The sequence below is a fragment of the Pseudonaja textilis genome, chromosome 2 (genome assembly GCF_049901715.1).
Source record: "Pseudonaja textilis isolate UNSWEBS1 chromosome 2, rPseTex1.2, whole genome shotgun sequence".
NCBI lineage: Eukaryota > Metazoa > Chordata > Lepidosauria > Squamata > Elapidae > Pseudonaja > Pseudonaja textilis.
Genome location: NC_141991.1, coordinates 84,427,770 through 84,448,587, shown reverse-complemented (window position 1 = coordinate 84,448,587; position 20,818 = coordinate 84,427,770). Strand labels below are relative to the sequence as shown.

Genomic DNA, 20,818 nt, shown 5'->3' with positions numbered 1-20,818 from the left:
TGCAATTTATAATAAATGGTATTTATTCCTACTGTTATTCCTACAACAATGTGACACTGATCCAAATTAACTCTTTTTCTGTAGCTATGTTTTACTAATGAAAAAAGACTTAGAGAAATTCAAAATCAGATGACATCTCTTTCCCTTTTCTTTTGAAAAAGAAAAGTTTGCTTTCAGTTCTCTCCCAAATACAGCAAACTTTAAATGTAAAGACAAGAGTTTTTAAAAGAACGTTCCATATATTTTAACATGGTTTTAGGAATATTTAAGATATTCCAGATCTAATTGCAACTGAGAAGTTGCCAGGAAGAAGAGAGTGAAAATCTCATCATAAGTATCATGAATTAACTTTAGATATATATTTTTATAATTACTAATTACAATGATTTAATCTAAGAAACGTTAAGGATTTTTTCAGACTGGATTGAAAAAAATATTATTTGGGCCTTTCTCCAATTTCATGTACCATATCTGAAAACTGTTTCTGTTGAGAGGCCATTTAGTAAAATGTGTTTGGTTCATAGCCTAGGAATTTTTTTTTCCAGTTTTTCAAGATATAAGTGAGAACATTCCCATAAAAAGAAAATCAATGATACCACTTACGTACTGCAACAATATGGGGCTTTAGATAAGATGTTCTTTAATTTGGTTTTTATATGACCTCTTCCTAACCACGCACATAAGATGCACAAAACAATCTATGTCAGGAGGAAACTCAGACTGCAGTTTCAGTGGTGTTGCTAAGATTCTTCCAGAAGAATGAAGTGAACACCCTCTGCCCATTTTTCTTTCAGAATTAATATATTCCTAGGAACATGACCAAGGAATATTTTGTCATTCGCTATTCATAAAGCTACTCCAGTATTAATAAAGCACAGAGCTGCTTATTCATTTTATCTGTAGCTCTGTAGGACTTTAAAATGTTTGTAAATAGACATCATTGGTTCATGTGACTGGTGAAGTTTCATAATGAGAGGCAAGCAAAAATACAGCATTAGTCATGAAAAAAAGGGGAACAATGCTCGGCTGTTTTGAATCTGTTCTGAGGCTGTGGAAAGTCAAACCTTGTCCCACTTTGTCAGTCTCAGAAGTACATCACAGAGTGTACGGACTGACTGACTCATACAGTATAGAGCCACATGTACTGAAACAGCGTAATGCCTTTCCTGAAAATGGGAGGATTTCCTCATAGATATACCAACAGTCTTTCTCTCGCCTGTTCCAATTTACTATCAACGCTACTTGAGGACTGTTCACACTTTTCAATCAAGAGCCTTGTAGTTTCAGATATGCCCTGTGACTTAGGTTTTCATGTTATCAACAAGGGCTGGCATTCTGACTAGTATCAATGGTGGAAAAAGAACATACTGTACCTGTTAAGTTCTGGGCTTCAGAGAAACCAAAGTCTTACCTTAGGCATGGGAGCCAGCTGGGTGACCTTGGAGTAGCCTTTTCTTTTCAGCCCTAGGAGGAATTAGACTATGGCGCAGCCCTTCCAAATACTGGTGCCAAAAACTTGCAAGGGCTTGTTCTGCTAGGAGCGACACTAACTTTAATAGCAATAGCACTTAGACTTTATATACTGCTTTACAATGCTTCACAGCCCTCTCTAAGCAGTTTACAGAGTCAGCCTACTGCCCCCAACAATCTGGATCTCCATTTTATTGACTTCGGGAGTATGGAAGGCTGAGTCATCCTTGAGCCTGGTGAGAGTTGAACTGGCAAATTGCAGGCAGCCGGGAGGCAGCAGAAGTAGCCTTCAGTACTGCATTCTAACCACTGCGTCACCATGGTACATGTGAGCCACACATGAAAAGTGTACATTTCAGTGATATCTGATTTCCAACTCAGTAGGCTCTTATGTATGCTTGAGATTTCTATTTTCAAATGACAATGAAAGTAAACTCTCACTTTCCAAAATTTCATCTCAAGATAATTCTTGGTGATCTTTGTTCGGAATAAAATATATAAATAAACCTTCAGGAAGAGGACTGGATTAAATACATTATAATGGAACACATTATAATGGAACACCAGAGCATATTTCTAAACATATCTGTATTTGTGCATATTTTGAGTGTACAATCGTTTGCTAAGTCTTTCTCAAGTAATATTTCAGTACAATTATTGCTCTTTAAAGAATTGCATACAGATTGCCTGTGCAGGAGTGTATGTTTTTATGTGTTTGCGTGTATTTGTATATGTCTCTGAATGCATGTATATATTCAGATTTATAATTCAGTTGGACTGTTTTTTTAAAAAAAACTGGATGAATAGGGTTTCCACTGGGCATGACTTTTAAGCTATTTTCCACCTTTAAAACTAAGGCCTCTGTGGTAAAGCAGATACTTTAACAAGAGGAGAAAATTGTCATGTAAGGGGAAGCTCTGGGAACACAGTCATCTCAAACAAGCTTAGCTTATTTCAGAACTTATTTTTTGCTATGAAACCTGGAATATCTAGTGATTAAGGCACCAATCTAGAAACCAGGAAACTTCAAACCTCGCCTTAAGCATGAAAGCTGGTTGGATGACTTTGGGCCAGTCATGCTCTCTCAGCCCACACTCCTTCACAGGGTTATTATGGGGAAAATAGGAGGACAAAGGTATATTATGTATGTCAGTGCATTATTTATCAAAAAAATAAAGGTAGCATATAAATAAACAAACAAACAAATATACTATAACTTGCTTTCTTGCCTTTTATTTTTGTTCCTTTAGATTTTATTTTACTTTAATGACTTTTTGCTCACTATTGCACATATCATCACAGAACAATTCCTCTGCCAAACAGTATTCTGAGCAGACCCACCTAGCACAAAAAGCTACGGTAGCATTTTCACTATATTTTATCATTTCCAATTCACAAAGTATTGCTTAGTGGAAGAGTACGTATTAAAATCCACCTCATCTTGACTATAACTCTTTTGATTTTCTTTCTTTCCTTTTTCAGTCCCTTGAATTTCTTTCTTTCCTTTTTCAGTCCCTTGAATTTGGTCCCTTGCATCACTTCATCTGCACAGAGTGACTAGATTGATGTAAGATGTAAGACAAGGGATGGGAAGGTGGGTTATGCGGATGTAGGTTCCATAGGTAGAATGCAACTGCCTTGTCAATTAGCAATTATAATGTGTTAGTGATGTGTTTGTTAAGATCTCAACAATGGTAATGAGCTGGCTACATTGTATGCACTGAAGAAACTGAGCTGCAGTTCACAAAAGCTTATACAAGCAGTCCTTGGCATACAACAGTTCATTTAGTGACCATTCAAAGTTACAATGGCACTGATTTATGACCATTTTTCACATTTACAGATATTGCAGCATCCCCATGGTTATGGGATCAAAATTCAGCCGTTTGGTAACTGACTCGTATTTATGACGGTTGCAGTGTCACGTGATCACTTTTGTGACCTTCTGATAAGACAAGCCAAAGGGAAAGCCAGATTCATTTAACAACTGTGTTACTAACTTAACCACTGCAGTGTTTCACTTAGAAACTATCACAAGAAAAGTCGTAAAATGGGCAAAGCTCACTTAACAAGTATCTTACTTAGCAACAGAAATGTTGGGCTCCGTTGTGGTCATAAGTTCAGGATTATCTGTACTTTTTAAGTAAAAGCACTTCTGGATTTTTCCTGTTTTTTTTTTTTTCCCTTCAGAAAGAATGTCTAAAAGGAATATTTTAGATGAAAGTCTAAGCATCTTTTCACATTTAGAAGATTCCCTTTGTATGCAAATAGTAGTTCAGAGTTTCAGAATCCATGATTTAACAGTTAATCAGAATTGGAAGGGATCTTGTAGGTCATCTAGTCCAACCCGCTACCCAAGCGGGAAACGCTACACCATTTCTGACAAATGGCAATCTCTTCTTGAAAGTCTCAAGTGATGGTGCTCCCACAACTTCCAAGGGCAAGCTGTTCCATTAGTTGATTGTTCTCACTGTCAGAAAGTTTCTCCTTATTTCCAGGTTGAATCTCTCCTTGTTCAGTTTCCATCCAGTATTCCTTGTCTGGCCTTTGGATGCTTTAGAAAATAGCTTGACCCCTTCCTCTCTGTGGCAGCCCCTCAAATATTGGAGGACCGCTATCATGTCTCTCCTGGTCCTTCTCTTCACTAGACTAGCCATGCCCAGTTCCTGTAACCGTTCATCATATGTTTTAGCCTCCAGTCCCCTAATCATCCTGGTTGCTCTTCTCTACTTTTTCTAGTGTCTCAACATCTTTTTTATAATGTGGTGACTGATGATCAGACACATTCTACCTTCCCCTCAAATACTGTCTCTGTCACAGCTGATTTCTTTTTTTTAAATTGCTTAAGAGAACATAAGTTTGCACATGTGTTATCATATGTAGATCGACCCACTGTTTTTCCTGCAGCGGAGAGAAAGGCAGCATCCAGATATAGCATAGTGAGAGTATTTTACTACCTAGATCAACTTCAAACTCCTCTTTCCACAAGCATCCTGTCCTGCTGTCCTAGTCAATTTTTGTCTCTGTCTATTCATCCAAAACAAGTTGCTTACAAGGATTTTAAAAAACATGCCCTTATTTTCAAAGCTTCTCCCTCCCCAGTGTTCTAGCCAACTTGTTAACTGATATTTTTCAAGCCACAAAAGTACGTTCGCAATCAACCAAACGTGACATTTTCCACACGTTTTGCAATCTTTCAACCAGGACCTATATTTTTCTCCTATAACTAGGGGAGGAAGAATAATTTCCAAAAATTGTGGCGGAAGGCAAACTTCCCTTTTTGCTGGACTAAAGTGACAATTGATCTGTCTGCTCCGTGCACTTGATTGACTTTACAAGAAATTACCTGAGCTTAATAGGCTAATTACATTGCTTCCAAGCACCTGCCTTGGAAATTAGTTGAGCACCTTGTAATTTAATACACACTGTACAGAGAACATGGAAAACACCATGCAAACAGATAAATCCCCTTTCACTGAGAAAAAAGGGAGTCTGCTAGTTTCTCTTTCACCAACTCATGTTTGCCAGCTAAGTAAAAGTCTGTATCATGAATCTGGATTATTTAGCTATTTTCTCCCATGTTCTCCTCACCAGATCTTCTGATATTTTAAAAACATGGACTGACTTACAGCAGTCCCCACAGAGCAAACACTGACCTGCCCATCTCTTGAGGATTTCAAAGACAGATGTTGTATTCTACAGATAAGAGGTTGTTTTATCAATTTAATGCCACCTCGTTTGGGAATAAGGTTAATTACATGACTAGCAAAATCTTTCAGACGACCAAAACTATTTCATCATGTTACATTTATCTCATTTATATAACCTGTTTTCCACACTGAGCTAAAGTTTTCAAAAGGCTTATGATTCCCTCCCACGCTTGCCAAAAACTTTTGGATTTCATCATTTTGACCAGCTACCAAAGAGTTAATTGAAAGCAAGAGGCTTAAACTCTGAATTAATTTATGTCTTGAAGGCATGACACCCATTGCTTGCCAATCCAAATAGCCATCTCATTATCTAAATGTTCTTAAAATGCCAACATACTATTTACAAAATGATTGGGGACAGGGGGCTTAAATGACAGGGATATCATTTACTATACTGTAACATACATGCATTGGGAATTCAATCACTCATTTGAATTTTTATATTTATTACTTTTAATATTAATCAACAGCCAGGTATTTTACAGAATCAGGGCAAATAAATTGTTCTAGAATGAGAATTCTAGGAGAATTTCTTAATCCTACTGGTTAAATTTATAATTATAAAAAAAGAAAGAAAATTGTGATTTATCACATAGTTGTGATGTATCCAAATAATACACAATGCACTCAAGTAGTTCACAACCTCCTGCATCTATTTTTCACCAATTGTTCTGGCATCAAACATGGAATCTACCATAAGAGGGACAAAAAACTTACTTTTTCCAATGTTTGCTGGCATTTTGCCATCTTGTTTATTGTATAAAGTAAGTTTTAAGAACTTAAATATATAAGTTTCAACAAAATGCCTTACTGCTCTTTTGAGTCCCCCTTATGGTATAGGCACCACCAGTTAAGAATCTTTTTACTAGCAGTTAGAAAACATCATGAAAGTATAATGGAATTCAGGAAACTTTAAGCTACACTATATATAAGTTTGAAATCAACATGACTGTAGAACTAACAGAATAACACAGTTGTAAGAGACCTTGGAAGTCTTCCAGTCCAACCAGAAAAAAACCCTATACCATTTCAAACAAATGGTTGTGCAATATCTTAAAAACTTCCAGTTTTGGAGCAGCCATAATTTCTGGAGACAAGTCGTTCCGCTGATTAATTGTTTTAACTGTCAGGACATTTCCCCTTGATTTTCTCCTTGATTAGTTTCCATTCATTTTCCTGCTTCTTGTCCTGCCTTCATTCTGCCTTTGAAGAATAGGTTGACCTCCTCTTCTTTGTGGCAGCCCCTTAGATATTGGGACAATGCTATGATGTCACCTCTAGTCTCCTCCCCCCCCAATTAAACTAGACATACCCAATTTCTGCAACAGTTCTTCATATGTTTTAACTTCCAGTCTCCTACTCATCTTTGTTGGAATTGGAATTGCAAATGGCAACAAGGATAAACTAGTTCAATCTTCTGCCATGTCCAGGAAAACCAATTAAACCAGGTTGCTACTCAATCTCAGCTACTAAAAAGGAAAAACCAACCTCCTGGGATGAGAAACCATGGCCTCCATTGGTAGACTGTTGTAAAAAAAAACCCTTATGATCAGGAATATTATCCTTGAGTTTAAATTAAATCTAGATATATGTGTTTATGGAAAATAGATCTTAAGCATTTTCCTTGTAATTGGCCTTTATGCATCTAAGTGTAGCAACTATCTACAGATATAAGGGGAAAATTCTGCCTTCAAATGACATTTAGCACAATGGAAATTACAATTTCCAAGGGAGCAGGTGTCCTCCAAATAACAGATATACTGCAATAACAACTGCATGCTCAAAAGGCCATAACATTAAACAAACAGGGTGACCGAATACACACTAAGCTGCAGGGAAGCACTTGTACACGCACACATAACCCACAGGGAAAACAAGTCCCTTGAGAAAAGGAAGAAAAAGGTCACAAGGGGAAGGGACGAAATAAAAAGAAATCACCTACATCCTTCTTGGAAGTCACACTGAACAATTGAGCCTTTAAATGTTATAAACTTTACCTTTGACAAAAATGCTGTAAATGTTTAAATTTCTCAACCACTACTTCCTCAAAAAAAAAAAAAAAGAACATCACAATAGCAACCAAGGGGAAAAAGCCTCAGTCATTTGCAGAAGAGACTGGACAGCCACTTGTCTAAAATGGTCAGTGATGGAATTCACATTTTTTTACTACGGATTCTGTGGGTGTGGCTTAGTGGGCGTGGCAGGGGAAGGATACTGTAAAATCTCCAGTCAGAGGTGATATTTTCCGGTTTTCTGAACTACTCAAAATTTCCGCTACTGGTTCTCCAGAACTGGTCAGAACCTGCTGAATACCACCTCTGCTACACATAGCTTTCATCTTTCAGTTAATATTCATATAATTAGATAATATATTGATAATTGCCCTTGGAACATGTGTAGGTGATTTCATGGCTGCCTCTTCTATGAAAAGTTAAATGCCAAAATATTCAATATATAGGGCAAAATATTCAATATATAGGGCAAATATTCTTGAATACTGCCCTATAAGTAGCACATCCATGCACATAGGCACCGCCCCCACTGCCTGCTGAATACCACCTCTGTATAGGATCTCCTGCTTGAGCAGTGGAGTGGACTAGAAGATCTCCCAGGTCCCTTCCAGCTCTATTTTCATTCTGGTGTCACTAATCATCAATGAAACTAGGAGACGAGTACAAGTTTAAAAGGCAATTTAGTGACCTAATGTGCAAAACTATTAGCAGATAAGTGTAGGATAAAGTCTATCCAACACTTACAATTGATCTACCTGAAAAGGGAGGAAAAGGAAATATTGTTATGTAAATATTTAAAACTACCTTTGAAAATAAGATAGCCTATTTACATATAACCAAAAAAGCATACCTAAAATAGAATAGTTTGCCACATACAAACTGTGCATTTAGTTTATTGTAGCATGTTTCCTTCTCAAGGAATTCAAAAAATAATATCCTGATAATAATGTAATTTAATCAAAAGTCTACTTTTATGAATTCAAATAGAGCGTTTTAGTAACATCCTATCTTCATAAAGGATACATCTTAGAAATCATGTTTAGCATTGTTATAAATCTTCCATTCTGAAAGGTTTAATTTACTTTTAACATTATAGTGTTCACAGTTTCTACTTCCTATTGTATAAATACCACTGTACTTGGTTATTATCTGTATTCTATAATGTAATGAAGTAATTGACCACTTTCTCGGAAAAAGAGAAATAAATAATTAAAATAAAAGCAAGAAAAACAACAACAACCAGCAAAAGTAGAAGTATTTGATCAGGTCTGGCAAAGATCCCCTTCAGAGCATACTGAAAGCTGCCTCAGCACATCAAGAAGCATGACTATTGTTTTCATTGCTGTGGTAAAAACATTAGCGAGCATCTGCTGATGTAACAAGGCTGTAGCTGCCAGGGCTCCAACAAATCCCGCTCATTCAAAACAAAAGTCTCTAGCTGCATCTCAGAAAAAACAAATTGGTTTATTAGAACTTGCCATGTTGGTGCATTGCTGGGTGCAGCCGGTACTAAATCACATCATACATTTCCCCCTTGACCCCGGTCTTTCCCCCACTCCCTGGATGTGACTTCTCCAATAAGACACATCAGTCTCCAAGAGTCCATCATGCTCTCCAATAACCTTCTTATGCTCTGACAACTTTGGGTTGCTGAGTTGATATCTAGGCATTTCAATAATTTCTCTGGCAGCTAAAAAGACCAAAGGAGTATCTTTTAGTTGACAGTAGTATTGCTTCAGGATACCAAGACTGACGTGTTTCCTACAAAGCATGGTGGGTCTATAGAGCATTCACATCAACAAAACAGTAGTGGTGACACACACTAGGGCTACTTCCTCTGTTTCTCTTAGCACAGCTCTGAAAGAAAATATTCCCTTGGAATTGTTTTTCAGGGCCAAAAAACATTAAAAAGGCTGATCCCCAGGGGTGGGATTCTACCGGTTCAGCCCACTTCTATAGAACCGGTAGCTCTGAAGAGCAGCTGACACCGAACCAGTTCACTGCGATGATCGTCTGGTCATCTATTTGGCCCACCTGCCCGCCCAGGTTCTAGGCTGTCCTTTAGTCTCTGTGTTTTCCTCCTCAGCTGCTTTGCGTAGCACAGCTGAGTGCCGCTCATCAGCTAGAGCAGGTGAATGCTTACCAGACCCGGTAATTTGTAAGTAGTGTGCATGCGTGCATTTGGCGTGCACGTGCGCGAAGCGAAATGGTTATGCTGGTAAGATCCCATCCCTGCTGATCCCACAATAAATGGGGGAAAGGAGAAGGTGGCTGCTCTTGTGTTGCACCACTCCAAGCCCTCATTGTTATCAAATGTCCAGCGGTCTGATGTTTTGTTATCTTTACCCTAAGCCAGGCTTGTCCAACCCGCGGCCCACAGGCCGCATGCGGCCCAGGTCGGCTCGTAATGCGGTCCAGTGCCCACCCCAACCTTCGTGCAAGTGGATGAGCCAGTGAGGAGGAGGAGTTGAGGCAGGCGCGAGGGAGGGCGAGGCGAGTGCCACGCCAAGCAGCAACAGAAAAGGCGGGCGCCGTCAGAGCACTCCTCGTGCCGAGGCAGCTGCAGCCCAAGAGTCCCACTCCACCACCTCCTGCTGTTGCCGCCGCCGCCACTGCTGCCGCCGCCGCTGCCACCAGAGCTGTTGTAGCGGCTTCTGCTGCCGCCGCCGCTGCCGCTGCTGGAGCTGTTGTAGTGGCTTCTGCCCCCGCCGCCACTGCTGCTGCTGGAGCTGTTGTAGCAACTTCTGCCCCTGCTGCCGCTGCCGCTGGAGCTGTTGTAGCGGCTTCTGCCCCTGCCGCCGCCGCTGCTGCTGCACCAAGCCTCCCAGTCCTCGCCTTCCAGTCCTGCCGCATCCAGCCGGGCCATTTGCAGGAGGAGAGGTAGGCGCGAGGCAGGCGAGCTTTCTTCCCCCCACGTTCCTTTCTCCCTGGTTGACTATTTTTTATGATATCTTATGAAAAAAATGTTTTCTATGGTTTTTTTGGATGATCAGGTATTGTTACTGTTATTTTATTTTATGTGTGGCCCAAACCAAATTTTCATCTTCTAATGTGGCCCAGGGAAGGTGAAAGGTTGGACAAGCCTGCCCTAAGCTATCTTCTGGACTTATATTTTCAACCCTCCTTCCCTCCTTTTGTATAATCTTGGATGTACATAGGAAACTGAACATAAAGTGAAGTAATATTCAACCACATTTCACAACATCACCCTAACCATCTTATTTTATTTTTTAAAATTTTTGCATAATATTCAGCCCAAAGAACAAATCAGAAGAATTTTAAATTTGATCTTCATTTTTTAATACTTTAGTGGATCCTGAAAAGCAAAATCCTGCAGTTATTTTAAGGAAATGAAGAATCCAGTGCTCTGGGAATAAAAAGCCTGAATTACACAGTAATAATGAGCATGTACCGAAAAGAGAATTCAGTGCCTTTTGTAATTCAGAAGCAATGAAACATTTGTGTAATCGGACACATGCATTTGACAGGATTTCATTTAGTTAGAATCCAGACTTATTTCAGCCTGTGGAGTCTTTCTTTCCAAAATAGTATTTTGTTGTTAAATTGATCTAACAGTGTTAAAATGACATAAACCACTATTTGCAGGCAATTTTCATTTTTATGAAATACAGAAGTTAGCTTGAGATAGGCAAAATAGGGGTATCAGATTCACATTCCCATCAGTTAGGAATAATCTAAAACCTAAAATGTAGCATTAAACAGAGTATTCATACTTTGTTATATAGCTAGGCTCATGAGAGAATTCAGTTTTAGGGATCAGTGAGAAAGTTTGTCAAACATTAATTTATCAACACAATGAAGTAACGATCTCAAAGTATCTGATTATTTAACTCTACTCAAGTGGTCCGGTAACTCCTTATGAAAAAAGACAACATATGTCTGGCACCAAATTCAATCTTCAATCTTCTTATAGTTATCATCTGATATTTCCATCACATTGGATAAGAGGCCATCCAGCAAACTTATCAAGTAAGCTATAACACATAACTCCACTCCTCAGCACAACACTTCACTGATCAGAGGTGGTATTCAGCAAGTTCTGAACAGTTCTGGAGAACCAGTAGTGGAAATTTTGAATAGTTAGGAGAATGCCCACCATGCCATACCATGCCCACCAAGCCATGCCCACAGAACCGGTAGTAAAAAAAATTGAATCCTACCACTGTCGCTGATCCCTTAATTGGTCTGGAAACCAAAATGGTCAAAGATGTAAGCTACAAAAAAAAAAAAAAAATAACCCTTTCTTCTCTCAACATCATTTTGAATCTAGGACCATTTTTGCTAATAACAATAAAGTAAAAACAGGCAAGCCACAAACAGAATTATTTACATATTTATCAGGCTTGTTTGTATTTTAAATGAAACCATCCATCTTTTGGCCAGTTTCCAATTTCAAACCCTGTGCTAAATAACTGAAATCTTTCTGTCTCGCCAAGTGTAATTTATCCTCATTCATTATTTGTTGGCTGGGTGAACAGGTGCACAGCAGAAAAAGTTAATCTTATACCTTCATTACCAGCCCACTTGGCTTTGAAACACCTCTGACTCTGAAAGTACAACACAAGCAACTGGATTTGTCCAGGTACAACAGTTAAATACAACAGAACGGAACTCAGCTGTGTTGTTTTTAAAATGTGTACCTACAGACAAAGTTCCTGAAAAATATGCAAACTGCAGCAAGACAATTCTAACCCTGCCCTGAAGCCTGAAAGACATTTCAGCATGGAAGTTGCAAAGACATCTCTTTGAGTGCTTTTTAGGTTACATTTTTAAAATGCTGTTAATTTAAAACTGTCTGTTTACCTGATCACTTTCTAATTTCTTTGAGTAAATATGACATATTTTGAAACACTATGTATGAAATGTTTCATCTCTTTTAAATCATACATACAATCTCTTTGATTTTTGTTATCCAAGTCCTGCCCGATAAAGAAAGGCCACACGCCCTCAGCCAAATAAAATAAAAGATTTTATTTCTGTCTTTTATCTTAAAGCCACTAGTTGATAGTTCTATCAGTTTGAATGATTTGGATAATTTCAATGCCCATTTTACTTTAATGAAAGACAGACAATTTGACCAAACCTAAAAGAAATTCCAAGCACATAGAAAACATTTATCTAAAAATAGAAAATTCATGTAAGCCCTTCAAACATTCTAACCAATTACATCAGTCTAGAACGTTTCTCAAAATGGTGGTATTCAGGCATTGAGGGTTGTCTTTTCATTCTTCCCAACCAGCATGTCCATCTTTTGGGATGATGGCGGAAATGGTGATTGAATATATCTAGGAACTTGGAGAATGTTGTACAAATGTACACCATGGAGAATTGAACTTGGATTCAATATCACTCTTATCATTCTACTTCTAAAATATACTAAATATCATGACATTATCGATTAGCAATTTATTACTATATTCAAAGGGATATATTTCTGTGCTGTATTTAAAAGACTAAAGAAGAGAGAACAATAATGGTGACATCATCCAAATGGACAATATTTCTGGGTTGTCTTTTGGAAGCTTTTAAAAATATCATATTTTATATGTGTATATATACACATTGTGTGTATGTATGTATGTATTGTATGTATGTATGATATAATATTAAATGATTTCTCCATTTTATATTGCCTTCCTATTAAAATTCACTGCCATGAATTCTGGGGGTTACATAAAAAGATTTGGGGGCCCTTCCTGAAGTTTGCTTGATGCTAATTCCAATTAGTCAGTTTTGAAGACTGGCAAAATATAGGACAGAAGGCTATGCATACAAAATTGTACCTTCTCCTGTAGTTTTTAAAGGCATGGGAATATTGCTTTAAATATGAATGGTCCTCTTTTTGACATTTATTCATTTCCTCTACAAGCATGCAAGCACTTGATTGCTTTAATTCAAATGATATACATATCTGTAGAGGAAATGTGTAAACTGAGGATAATATGTTTGAATGCTTACATACAAAGTTTCACTGAACTAATATAATTTCAAGTAAAAATGTAAAAAAAAAATTCGGAAATAGTTAGAACTTCTGGAATGCTAGCAGGTGCAAGGCAAATTTAACTGAAATGTTGAATTAAAGATGAAATACATTCCATATTAGAATAATATATATTCAGCATTTGAAAATTCAGTACACAGCAAAGTTCAAATAATTGGAACTGACCAGAGGTGGTATTCAGCAGGTTCTGACCAGTTCTGGAGAACTGGTAGCGGAAATTTTGAATAGGTCAGAGAACCGGCAAATACCACTTCTGACTGGCCCTGTCCCCATCTATTTTCTGCCTCCAGAGTCCCAGCTGATGGCTGGGTCTTCTTTCGTTGCCCTGCATAGGAGAAGAGAGCTGGAAAGCAGGTTAGTGGGGTGGGGAGGGAATGGGATTTTGAAGTATCCTTCCCCGCCACACCCACCAAGCCATGCCCACCAAGTCACGCCCACAGAACTGGTAGTAAAAAATTTTAAATCCCACCACTGGAACTGACCATGGTTCAATGAATGATGCTTCTGATGTACAAAATATCATCTCAATGGGTTTTTAACACCATTTCTTTAATCCCTAAATTCAGGAATTATTCAATTAATCCATGCCCAATGGATTAAACTCAGATATTTTCTCCAACCTTCTTTTTAAAACAGTATCACAAATGCCAGTTACATTTTTCATATGCCTTTATAACACAGAAAAGCAAAAGATCTATGTACAAACAAATGTGTTTAAATGTTTTAAATAAAGGGAAAATAGATATTCATAACATCTTAAAATCATCCAATTTATATCTGAAGTCTAGTTTTTTAAAATTAAAAATAATATTTTCATTATCCATTTAAGTGTATTTACATAGGGCAGAATTCTATTACCACTTTGTTTTTTACTTCTAAGTCCTAAATTACTTTTCAGTCCTAAATAAGTAAGTCCTTTCTACTAAATTTTTCCTAGTGATATTACTCTACAACTTTATTAGGTATTAAAGACTCCCAGATGAAGTGTAAATCCAGTAAATACTGATCACAATCTTTCCCAACAATCTTTTCAATATATTTCTTAAATAGCTATCCTCCATGTTTCAAGCCATTGACATAATAAAAAAAGTATTGAAAACCAAGTGACTTTAAAATAATATGGAATATTATGCCAGAGGAAGAGGAGAGGATAATGTACGGTGTGATACAAATTGGTTTTCTAGATGTGACACTTGTAATGTTTGTTTGAAATAACGGGGCTTACAGAGACTCAAATGTGGCCAAAGAGCTAATCTTAGAGAATCACCTGTCAGAAAGATTGAGGGATACAAACTTCACTCTGTGAGTTTTGGTTTTGGGTTTTTTTTTACATTTCAGTGTTTGTGGAAATCCTTACAGAAGCTATTTTGTAAATGCAAAATATTAGGCCAGAATTTTTTTTAAGAAGTTTCACTTATATGTAATGAATCTTTCTTTAATATGCAATAGTTGTTTCTTTAAACTACCACATCCTTGTGGAAGTTGATGATGGTTTATAGAGGAACGGTATAGAGCACTGGTGACTTTTCTATTTCCTCTACAGTGTTCCTGGTGCATATTTCTTTCCCAGAAGAAGGAAAAGCTCATAGGGCAGGAGTTCCAACAAAAAAAGTAAGTAACAAAAGGTTAGCATTTTTCATCACATTTCTCATGTTCAAATTGCTTTTCAGGAACTGTTTTATTTACAGGTTCCAAAGACTGATATGTCTATATTTTTACATGGATGTATATAGAGTAGCCAAACTTAAATACACTGATTTAAATGAATTTGTATCTCTAAATCACTTGAGCAAAATATTCTAAATTTAGAAATAACTGAGTTGATATACAGGAATTCATAGAAAGCTCTAAAAGCCAGACTATCCTATTCATTCTCAATCACATATTCTCCCATTTTAATACACACACACACACACACACACACACCATGGAGACCTCTTCGGACAGCACTGGCTGTTTGGCTTTGTAACGGAAATGAGCACCAACCCCTAAAGCTGTAAACAACTAGCACATATGTGCAAGGGGAACCATTACCTACACATACACACAAATGCACACACACACACACACACACAAAAACCAGCCAAGTTATTTAAAAAAACCCATGTATACATGAGTATATTCATTCTTAGAATGCATTTTTTTTGTCAAAAAAATTTTTTTAAGTATACTTTTTTCTAAAAAGTATGTTTTCTAATAAGGACATTTGTTTTACCAAATACTTGAAGTATTATTTTGGGATTCATGTATTTTTATGGATCATATTAAAAAAACCCAGTTTGGTTTAGTAGTTAAGGTTCTGGACTAGAAGTGCGGAAACCTGAATTCTAGTCCTGCCTTGGGCATGGAAGCCATCTGGGAGACTTTGTGCCAGTTCTCTCTCTTAATCATAGCAAGTATGCCCTCGCAAACCATCTGATGTTCCAAGAAAATTGCATAGCTCATACATTTATAGGGCTAGAAAAGATCTTGGAAATCTTCTAGTCCAATCCTTTCTCAAGGCAGGAATCATTTGTTAATGTAGTTACTAGAAATCAGGAGGAAGGGAGGGAAGAAGACATTCTGTTTTCTGTAAAACGGTAAATAATCTATTCACAAACTAGATATACTCTGTATGTTTATCTACCATTACAAGACAGGTAGTTATGTAAGGTTTCGATGTATTGCAGAATAGGTTGGTCTCTTATAAAAGAAGATACAAAAGAAAATATTTGTATTAAGATATTCAGTTTGCAAAATATTTGTAAAATTTCTTTTAATATATATTGTTGGTTCAAATCTGTTTGTTTCAGAGAGTACTGTGAATACCACACAGTCACAAATGTTACCTAAAAGGGAGACACATAGGCTTGTATTTTACTAGTGAAATTCAATCCATCTCAGTTTCAATGGTCCAGCAAGCCATCGTTTGATACTCACTGGAAACATTAATGTAACTCTCCAATCCATGACTCACCTGTGGATGATATTCCTGCTTTGGAGATAATCCAATGCCAGTGCTAGCTCACAGATGAATAGTTTCACAGTCTCCTCTTCAAAACGGACATTTTGTTGCAGGTGGTAACGTAAATCTCCTCCAAGAAGCAGATCCACCACCATAAACATGTCTTCTTCATCCTGGAATGAGTACCTGGAAAAGGATACACAATACTTAAGAGAAATATGCAAAATAGTCCATTGGTTAGAATGTTGGCTTGCCAGGATTCTGTTTCAGGACAACATTTTGTGGATGCACAGCATAATAAATCATAAAAAAGAAACAGGTTCAAAGAAAAAGAAGAAAGAAAAGAAAAGCAGACAGAAATCTGTAATCTAAAATAGTGTGACCTCACACTATATTGATATGATTCACCCGGCTCTTAATGTTTGTTGAAATAATACTTTTATAAAAAGATGTGTTGCTATGTCCTGACTAATAATTAGTATGGCATTTCTCATTTTGAAGGCTACCATGTATTGTTGTTGGAAACAATTTTGCTTCATTTGATAACGAAGTTCGGTGATAACATGAAAAAAATAGTGCAAACATATGAGTAAAAATTACTATTTTGTATATTTCCAAGGTAAGCTTTGTCACTAGACAGAAAAATTGTAGAACTGACTCTTGCTATAAATTCAGTCCTGCTGCTTATTTCTTATACTCCTTTTTATACATTCTCCCAAAACTTCCTCTCAAGATCTACTCTAATCTTTAAAATGCCAGCAAATTACATGTGGTCCAAAAAAAAAATCAATACATTTAGTCTTGGAACAGTCACTGTTTTTAAACAAAGAGGAAAGTTAGCTGCTGCCAAGCCAAGAGATTCCCTAAGGAGGCACATAATTAAATACAAAGTAGCCACATTATCTTTAAGTCAATGAATGAAGTAAGATTCATGAGAATAAGAAGCAAGGCAAAAGTCTATACTAGATTTGGCATGCTATCTGAAAATTATGGGCATAGTCATGTTGAATTTATGTTTACCAACAAAGAAATAAAGGGAGATATTTACTTTGTAGGCAAATATAAATTGGACACAAAAATAGTTTGTCATGAAAGCGACTGCCTGCGAAGGCTCCCGGATTGGGGCTGAAAGGCAAAAGCAGAAGCAGTATGCTCCTCCATCCCATAATTGGGTCGACCAGGTTAGCACAAGATGGTGAAGAACTGCTCTAAGAAATCATCTCTTCAGAATCAGAAATAACACATAAACTAGCCTACTATGTTGGACTTATATTGCTCCCTCAGGACAGGTTGATAATCCAGGGTTCCTCAAAATTTTCAGAACACCCTGAAATGATAAACGAGTTTATATACCTCCTCCCATAAATAAAACTGATCAGCTCATTGAAGTTATGGTTGGGCTAGAAATAAAGATGATGAATAATTTTAATAATTAAAGTATAATTATGTTTCTCAAACTTTGCAGGAACACAGTCATCCGTTGCATATTTCTGGAGGCAAAATGACAATGCTGTCAAAATTTCATCTTGTTTTCTGGGCAAGCCTACAGCCTGCTTATGCAGACAAAGCAAGCAGCAAATCTGGGAATAAGTCTTAAAATTGCTTTTAGTTTGGATGCACAAATCTATATTGTGTTTTAACAAAACTCATAACCTTCCCTCTTACATACTGCTCATAATCCCCACAGAGTCATGATCCACAATTTGAGAAATTATAATGTAATTCAACAATAAAAAAAACTTTACCTAGATTCAGTCCTGCCCAGTCCTGGAAATTTTTTAACAGCCTAAAATCCTGCAAAACATAGACCAATTTTACCTTATCTCTAAATCAGGAGTGTCAAACTCGATTTCATTGAGGGCCACATCAGAGTTGTGTTTGACCTCGGGGGCCAGGGTGGGCATGGCTGGCTCGACATCATTTGTGTTGGGAGCACTTGTGGTGGCCTGAGCGCTCTGCCAGTGAAAATGAGCTCCCAAGCTCCATTTTTGGCTCCTGCAATCCTCTGCCAGCAAGAACGGAGCTCTGGAGGGTCACACGCAGCCCTCCCGACCTCCATTTTCATCGCAGGCTGGTCCTTCAGTGTTTTCAAGGTGGCCTCGCAGGCCAGATCTAAGAACCTTGAGTTTGACACCCCTCCTCTAGATTATGATAAGCTAATCAGTCCTATATCAGTTATGTTTTAATGTTAATGTTATATTGTCAATTTTTTACAAAAACACACTTACTACTAGAAAATCTGTATATGAGGACGTACATAATTTCTTGAAATATAAGATTTTTGAAAACACAAATAACTCTATATAATTTTTAAAAAAACCACTAATCGATAATTTTTAAAATTTATCCTATTCCTATATGCTGTTTCTTAGCCATTCTTCCCATATAATGCATTGTGCAATTTATAACAGAACAGATGCTGGTAGATTCCAGTCACTCCTTCCCATCTACTCCATGGCAAGATCACTTCTGGTGGATCAAGTTAATTCATTCTCACTGCAAATCACGAGATTTTTTTTTGTTTTGCATCCTTAGAAATAGAACAAGCAGTAGTTGGACTCAGAGTAAAGCAGCTTTCAATAAAAAACAGTAATCACACATAATTGAATATATGTTTGCATTTTAAATAAACCAGACCACTTCTGTTTTTCTTTAGCCCAGGTAAGACGCTTCTGACATTGTTTGTTTTTTCAGGAGCGGCTTGACAAGAGGAATACAACATTTGAAGCCCATGTCCATGATCTGTCTGTGTGTGGTGGCTCTTGATGCACTGACTCCAGCCTCAGTCCACTCCTTGTGAAAGTCCCCAACACTTTTGAATGGCTTTTTCCTGACAATCCTCTCCAGGCTGCGGTCATCCCTGCTGCTTATGCACCTTTTTCTTCCACACTTTCCCCTTCCACATAACTTTCTATTAATGTGCTTTGATACAGCACTTTGGAAACAGCCAACTTCTTTTGCAATTACCTTTTGAGGCTTTCCCTCCTTATTGAGGGTGTCAATGATGGTTTTCTGCACAACTGTCAGGGCAGCAGTCTTTCCCATGATTGTGATTCCTACTGAACCAGACTGAGAGACCATTTAAAGTCTCAGAAACCCTTTGCAGGTGTTATGGCTTAATTAGCTGATTAGAGTGGGACACTTTGAGCCTAGAATGTCGAACCTTTTCAGAATATTCTAATTTTCTAAGATTGTGGATTTGGGGTCATCATGAGCTGCAGGGGTGGGATTCTACCAGTTCGCATCTATCTGCTAGAACCAGTTGTTAACATTCTAAGCAGTTCAGAGAACCGGTTGTTAGAAGAAATTACTGGCCTAATCCTGTAAGGAAGGCAGGAAGGAAACATTCTGGTGTTGCTTACAGAATCTGCCTCTCCATTAACCCTTATTACATTCTTGGCAGGACTAGACTTCCTGTCTCAGGAACTTCTCTGAAGTTTTTTTTCCCCCTCCTTTGCTAGTACTTTGCTTGTGTGGAGTGACCATTCAAAATTACAATGGCACTGAAAAAAGTGACTTATGACCATTTTTCACACTTACGACTGTTGCAGCATCCCCACAGTCATGAGAGGCCAGGCAAGGAGATGCTTGCCTCGATGTGAGTGATATTGAATTGGCCACGCCCAGCCAACATGACCACCAAGCCACGTCCACCCGGTCACATGACCACCAAGCCACACACACCAACTAAGCCACGCCCACAGAACCGGTTGTTAACAAATTTGAATCCCACCCCTGATGAGCTGTAAGCCATAATCATTTCAATTATGACACATCACAGCTTGAAATATCTTGTTTTGCATGTAATGAGTCTATCTCATATATTAGGTTCACCTTTTAAGTTGCATTACTGAAATAAATGAACTTTTGCATGATATTCTAACTTTTCAAGTTTTACCTGTAGACTGTAAAACTAAAAACAAAGAAATGTAATTGCTTACTTACAGATCAAGAGAGTCGTTATAAAAACTGTCTCAGAAAGTATTAGGGGTTTATTTTTAATTTTTTTTTTGCTCTGCTGTGTCAAGATTAAACATCTGAATTAACTGTTTGGCTGGTAATGCTACAAATGTAAGTGTTTCTGAACAAGTGGTGCAGCATTATTGCAACCCTTGGAATTGGTATCGCAGTAGATTGGTAGTGTGGTTTTAATATCCTGTTCAACAGAGAAAGGTACAAGAAATCAATCTGGTGCTCAATTGAGTTGTTACATGTTCTCTACAGGAATCTCCATCAACCTAGAAGTTTTAGGTTGTTTGTCTTTTCAAACAGGAAAGAGAGAAAGAGCAAACAATTCCTTAAAGTGCAGCCTGTCAACTTCAAAATAATTCTTTCCATTACATGCAGGATTGAAAGACTGCTGAGCATCAAATGTCCTAAAGGTCAGAAAATCAGATACTTTGCTAGTGCATAATCACAGTAGATGGTTTCTCCCCAGGTTGTCTCTTTGTATTCATCAATATCGCACAGATAAAACCAACTTCCTGAATCTCTATTTATTTATTTGTTTGTTTAATAAATGTATATGCCACCCATCTCACTCTGAAAGCAAAAAAAAAAGTCTTTGGCATATTTATGTGGCTTTCATTCTGGAAAATAGAGCTCTTTTGTACTTTGTGACCAGTTTATGTAGATAACCAACAGTTGTCAGCATACTATT

At 37.5% G+C, this 20,818-nt stretch overlaps 1 protein-coding gene across 1 annotated transcript in view; it reads right to left on the bottom strand.

The window, feature by feature from the left end:
• Positions 1-20,818, bottom strand: part of STK32A (serine/threonine kinase 32A) — an 82,240-nt gene that overhangs the window by 22,723 nt on the left and 38,699 nt on the right. The window contains exon 5 of the mRNA XM_026696111.2: positions 16,171-16,344. Coding sequence (XP_026551896.1) covers positions 16,171-16,344 — 174 coding nt within the window. The remainder of the gene's footprint in view (positions 1-16,170; positions 16,345-20,818) is intronic.